General features: G+C 40.8%; 1 protein-coding gene across 2 annotated transcripts in view; it reads left to right on the forward strand.

Moving 5' to 3' along the window:
- Nucleotides 1-5,492: 5,492 nt before the first annotated feature.
- The window catches only part of LOC102198775 (calcium-binding mitochondrial carrier protein SCaMC-2-B-like), a 23,105-nt gene continuing 22,071 nt past the window's right edge, over nt 5,493-6,526 (forward strand). For both annotated transcript variants that reach the window (XM_013915632.1, XM_005751935.2), the window contains exon 1: nt 5,493-6,303. In XM_013915632.1, coding sequence (XP_013771086.1) covers nt 5,947-6,303 — 357 coding nt within the window. In that variant the 5' untranslated portion in view covers nt 5,493-5,946. The remainder of the gene's footprint in view (nt 6,304-6,526) is intronic.

Below are 6,526 nucleotides of genomic sequence, written 5' to 3' on the forward strand. Positions count from 1 at the left end.
TTTTGTGTAAAATTGGTATCAATGTTAATGTATCCACATCTTAGTCTTTCTGTCACTTGAATGAGGTCAAGAAAGCAGAACTGGATTAGATTTTTATCCAGAAAAGCTCCAGAAAAGTGTTCATACTCTTTGAGGGCTTTGAATGTGTTCATCCAAAAACTGTTTTCCTGGTATTCCCCACCAGGATTTAATGCACTGCCCATACTGCATCCACAAATAAAACTCCTATTTCTGGCAAAAGTGTCCTTGTGGTTTCTCCCAAGAAACATTCGCCTGCTGGAGACTTGTCTGTATTCTGTGCCATTATCGGCACAAATCCTCTCTGGACAACCACCCAACCACGTAAATCTTTGATTATAATAGTTAGCATGACCTCTGAGTCATTATGTCTCGTGGATGCCTCCATCCAAACAATAAAACAACTGAAACAATTAATGCATCCATTAATTCCTATACCAAAGGGCACTGATTTATCATAAGAGTTCATGTGCCAAATAGCATTTGGCCCTTTAGTGCAGTACTGCTGATGCCTAAGATGCTGTGCTCCAAACCATGAGGATCGATTACTTCAATAATCTGTGGGATTGTGTCCTGCTGTACCACAAATCCCATTTGAATAACTCAAATATGTAACCAGCGATATCCTTGCATCTCTCCATTGTGCTGTAGTTCTTGATACACAAAGGCTATCAACTCATCCAAATCAGTGTGTTCTTTTCTTCTGAATAAATCCAGTTCACGACAAAGTCCGGATGCTTATGATAACGTGGTGATTCTGAGCCAAAATCAAAGTATTTCCTTGTTGCTAAATCCAATTGAAAAGTACGATTCAATTAGGTGCTCCATTGTTGGAATAGTGCATGGTAATCTCAATATGCACAGTAATGAGTTTCCTTGACTGAAAGAAAAGCTATTTTCTCACAACAAATTTTCTACACAAACCTGCCACTTTTTTTGATTTGAGACTTTAATGCTGAAATCTTTCTTTTTTTTCTCAATTGTTTTAAAATAAGCTATTTCAAGCTTTTTGTTTGAAGTACAATAACATAAAGAAAACGGAGAAAACCCCAACAATCATATGACCCCCATATGAGTAAGTGTTTTGGTGACAGTTGGAAGGAAAAACTCCCTTTTAGCAGGAAAAAACTTCCAGCCGAACCAGTCTAAGGTAGGGGCAACCATGTGCTAGGACCAGTTGAGGGTGAATGGATGAAGACAGGACAAAGACATGCTGTGGATATCCCCCAGCAGCCTAATGCTATTGCATGTAACTATGGGAGGATTTAGGGTCATCTGATCCAACCCTAACTATATGCTTTATGAAAAAGGAAAGCTTTGAGCCTAATTTTAAATATAGAGAGGGTGTCTGTCTCCAAACTGGAAGCTGGTTCCACAGAAGAGTACCTAAGATAAGCATGTATAATGTTTTTTTGTGTTGTTTTTGTTTTCTTTAATCCTTTCCTGTCTGGCAGCCTATGCAATCAGAATTGTGATCTAAATGCACTGCGATAAGTAGGAATATATTGAAATTACAGAGTGCAAATAGAAATGCGCAATCCCAACTGCTGCTCCTGTAAGAAAAAACAAACATACAGCAAAAATAAACTGGATTTTGTCCACTAGGGTGGACAAGGCTAAGCATCAGGTTTCAAACGAACTGAAGCTCTGTCTAGGCGTTTGGTTAATGAAAAAGCTGGAATGGAAGAAACCCTAGCGGGTGTGTCGCCGAGTGGTGAAAAACAATTAGATTTTTCTGAAACATCATGATTAGTTAATGCATTGTCTCTACTGTTCCCCAACATTCCCCGAACTCACAATGGTACCTAAGAGCTGCCATCTGGTGGTGTGATTAAAAATGGCACACACACACACCTTTAGTGAACATTTAGCAACTCCAACAGTTAGTTTACACATGACCACACTAAGGTTTGTTACGTGGAATATACATGAAGTTGTTTCCAGGGAAAAGAGGCAAAATATTACTAATTAGTTTAATGACTTACTTGGCAGACGTTGAAGAAAGACATGTCTTTCTGCAGGAGACTCACATGTCCAAAACATCTGCACACACACTCACTTCTCCACAGTTCTCTCACACATTCTCAGTCTGTTACGATGCAAAACAAAGAAGTGTAGCCATATTAATTAACATAAAAACAAAACTTCACTGTCAGCAGCTCTAGGTTGTTGAGTGACATGAGATCAAGAGAGACTGAAGTCCCCCCGGCCACCCCTGTCATCACAGTTTGGGCGGGGTGGGGAGGTAAAGGGCTTAACATCCAGGCTTATGTGTTAAAGATGACCAGAGGGCTACAACCGAGCCATTTTCATTTATTATTTTCCATATATGCTAATAATAGATTATCTTTATTCTTTTTCCAAAACATAAATCAAATCCAAGCTTAATACTGAATACCAGAATATTATCAGGTAAACATAATTATGTTTAAGTTTAGATATTGGTGGATCCTATTTAAACAGAGTGATTGGATGTCTAGGGAGGAGAGATGGAGTCAGCACTTGAAAGGGCATAAATTGGAGCACCCAGAGATGTTTTGGGTCTGTTTCCGGCAGTCCTGCGAGATGAGCAGTTCAGAAGATTGGATCCCAGAAGTTCGCCGTTGAAAATTCCCGCAGTGACACCAGAGGGATCAACCACCACTGTCCAGATGGTGGACTTACAAATTAAACTTGGATTTGGCTCTTTCTCTGCTCATCATCACCATCATTGCCATGTTGGATTGTTTCCATTAACACAGAACACTGAGAAACACATCTCCAGGCCTGTATGTGCCTGTCTCTCCTCGAAAGAAAAATAAGCATTAGCTCAGAGTAAGTTAATTAGTAAATGATTCAGGTGAATTGTTTATCATTTTGTGATTATTACTATTTAATTTGGCTTTTGCTTTGCTCCTGCTAAATTGATTTTTTAAAAATATCCTGCAATTAAAGTCTGAATTGTGGACATTCACTTTTTAACCTTTTGTGAAATAGTGAAGTTAGAAATCTGGATGCTAATCATTAATAGTGCAAATAGCTCTTACAAGTTACTACATCCCTTAACATATAACAGTCCCTTGGGGGCCTACTGTTGCTCATTGGTCCAGTGTTCTCTTTTTGTATGACAGTACATTTTTCATTTTATTTACAAATAAACGTCCTCAGACTGGGAGAATATTGCCATGCCAGTGTTTTTTCCACTGTGTTTTAAGCACAAAGTTATCACAGCTGTTCACTGGAAGATTTTAAAGTACTTCATCCTTTCCGACTGTGTGTGCTAACAAGATTTTTGGAGATGCAGATTTGCTTTTCCAGGAGGACTGCACACAGTGCCATAACTATTGCCAAGTAGTTTGCTATGTTCTTACTGTGATTACTGTGTGGCCAGCAACCTTGTCTGACTGAACCTAATGGAGAATGTGTGGGGTATTGTCAAGACAAAATCATCAGTCTTGTTTTGTATATTCAACAATTCCAGACAGAAAAATAACTCTGCTGTTACCTTTTAAACTGCACCTCTTTAAGAAGTGCTCTGTTATAAAAACATTCTATATTGTGATTTCCCCAATAATGTCCCCAACTCGTCCTCTAAATGTTGCAGGAAAAATGTTCTACCACTATTACAATTTCACAATTAAAGAAACATTAAAAAAAATCATCTCAGCCATAAAAAGCATGGTTCTGGGTCTTGGACCTAGCGTTTCTGGACCCTGCCCTGTTGGTCTGTATTGGTTCCAGCTATGAGATTTATTATTAAAATAGACATAACATAATTTTTTCACCCCCTCCCAGAAAACACATGTTCAAAGCAGCATGTCAGACCAATATCAGACAGAAATGTCACATGATATCAAACAGAAGTTGTTAATTCAGCTCGGCAAAGTGGGCAATCATAGTGAAGCAGTTCATTATAAGCTGTCGTTTTAAGTTACTCTTTATATTTCTGGCCACCAGATGTCATCAAAGATGACTGTGTTGAAAAGCTTCGCGTAATGAGCAGTTTTTCAATGCAAGCTTCAATGCTTCAGAAAGCTTCATTTAGCCATCACAACTGTCAGGTTTGAACTTGAGTTTTGTGAGCTGGCCCCCAAGAAAGCTGAACTGTGATCTGAGAAGCTGTGCTTTCTGTTCCCCATCTAACTCATTCAGAGACTATTTCTAATGTTGCAATCTCTGTGTATCTCCTGCTCATTCTGAGACGGCTTGATATGCTGCCTAGTCAACTCTCCCTGAGACTGAGAATTGTGTCCCTGTGCTTTCAAAAACTGCTGTGTTCCAAAGCTTTCTAAACCTGAAACTGTGTATTTTGAGACTGTTTGCTGTGCTGCTAACTAAATTCTCTCAGAGACTGAGACTCTGCCCGCAGCCTACCCAGAGATAAGTTTGTGACCTTGTGGTCTCCTCTCTGCTTCAGCCAGAGGTCCCTGCACCGACGCCCCGTCCTGATCCGGCCAAGGGGCAAGGGGGCCTCCAGACCTGTCTCCCTAGGGCAGTGGTTCCCAAACTTTTTTTGCTTGGCCCCCCTTTGTTTTAAATTTCATTATAAGAAGCGTTTGTGAACTAAAATTCAATAATGTGGGATACTGTTTTTCCATGATTTGGACAGCCCAGCGCGTGCTGTCGGGAATACCTACCTTCGCACCACCATTGTGCAGGTGAAGCCAAAGGCAAGATAAGGGTCGTCATATTTTCTAGTCTTTGGCTTGGAAGGAAGTTGGTTTGGAAGCATATTTGGCATATTTGGAAACAGAGATATACAGTTACAATTGTGTCATTAACTGCATTGCTAAGTTTCTTCAGTTATCTGCATGAACATAAGAAATAATCAAAAATGCTTTTTCCTTCATGCACACTTGCACGCTACAGTGTGTCATGAGCTGAAATCAGACACCACAGCACCCCTACCAAATGCAAGGAGAAAAAAAGAAAAGAGTGTGTTTTTGTGCCGGGAGTCTGCAGCTCCCATGCAGCTCTGTTTTTTAGCTCTCTCTTTTTTTCTTTTTTCTTTTTTCTTTTCTTTTCTTTCTTTCTTTTTGCCGTTTGCCACAACATGAAGACTTTTGTTGAATAGTTTATTAAATCCTACAAAAATCCTTTACATTTTGAGTGACAATGATCACTAACACGTGTAAAAGACATATATTATCATATTATATATAATATAAAAGAATAAATATTAATCTTGTTTGGGTTTGTTTGTTTTTTTACATGAAATCTGCATGAATGGATTCAAAGATTAAATCTATGGCTCTCTCTTTCAGTTCTTCCTTCCATGCGCTTACGTTTTCAATCAGAAGGCTATTCTCTAACTCTTTTCCCCTTGTTGACAGAATTTTATTACATATATGCAGAATTCCGTTAAATTCCCTCTTCAGCCATTTATTGCGCCTCCAAGTGAAGCCTGTCTGCGTGTCAGTAGTCACGCAGGCAAAAACCCCAATCTTAGACCGGTTCGTGTTGTAATCTCGCGTTATGTAGCGAGACTTCGGGTGTACCAGGCTCAGCAGACAAATGTCTTGCTCTTTTTAATGGGCGGTAAGTTGCCGGGTGCCTAGATATTGAAATAAAAACTAAAAAGGGACTTCAGAATGGAACCGTATGATTTGTAATAGGAGGAAGTCGAACATACGCTGCTGTGGAGACATTTTAATAGACGCTTAGAGAGCAGACAGCAGAATTCTCATCATATCGACGCGTCTCGTTTCGCCGGCATCTTTCACTCGCTAACGTTGAAAATAGCTAGCTGAGCTGAAGGACTCAAGTGGAATTTGTGCTTGTGTGTGAGCTTCACGGTTGTGTTAGTGGTGAAAAGTGTGCGTTGTACGCCAAGTGAAAGCCGTCGACTTTAATAGAGGCACGTGGTGACGTAGTAGTCAGGACTCGCGATATAAAGGCGATTCAGCCTTAGGTTAGTACAGGGTCAAGCTGTTCGGGAGAGGCGGACACATGATGCACCAGCAAGGCTCGTTGATGCCCTCTTTGCTCAGTGGTGTATTCTGCCAGTGTCGGTCGACAGACACACATCCAGGGGCCGACCCTGGTGGTGGAGGCAGGGTTCCCCCCTCCGTCCCTCCCTCGGATGCATCACCATCTAAACCAGTAACCCAACAGTCAGCCTCCGGCGTGTGGCACACCGACGAAGGAGAGCATCCATGTGACATATGTGGGGGTTCGGAGCAGGAGCACAGACTCAAAGTGCTCTTCCAGGTCCTGGATGTGAACGGGGATGGAGGCATCTGTGTGAACGACTTGACAATTGGGCTGAAGAAGTTAGGAGTACATCGCACTGAACATGAGCTCATGGTAAGTGGACACAGCTCGGATGCTCCGTTGCATGATATATAGTGTCTTCACTTCCCTTTTTGTGTGTAATAACAGAATTTCAAAGCATTTCCCACGGAAAGACACCACATTCATTGTAAAATTTTCATTTAAGAAGAGTGAACATGAATGCAGGGTGAGACAATGAAATGGAACTGGTGCTCAGAGTTATTTAAATAGGAGAGTAGGTAAGGGAGTCAGATGA

The sequence above is a fragment of the Pundamilia nyererei genome, unplaced genomic scaffold (genome assembly GCF_000239375.1).
Source record: "Pundamilia nyererei isolate P.nyererei 1_Seehausen unplaced genomic scaffold, PunNye1.0 scaffold00335, whole genome shotgun sequence".
Taxonomy (NCBI): Eukaryota; Metazoa; Chordata; class Actinopteri; order Cichliformes; family Cichlidae; genus Pundamilia; species Pundamilia nyererei.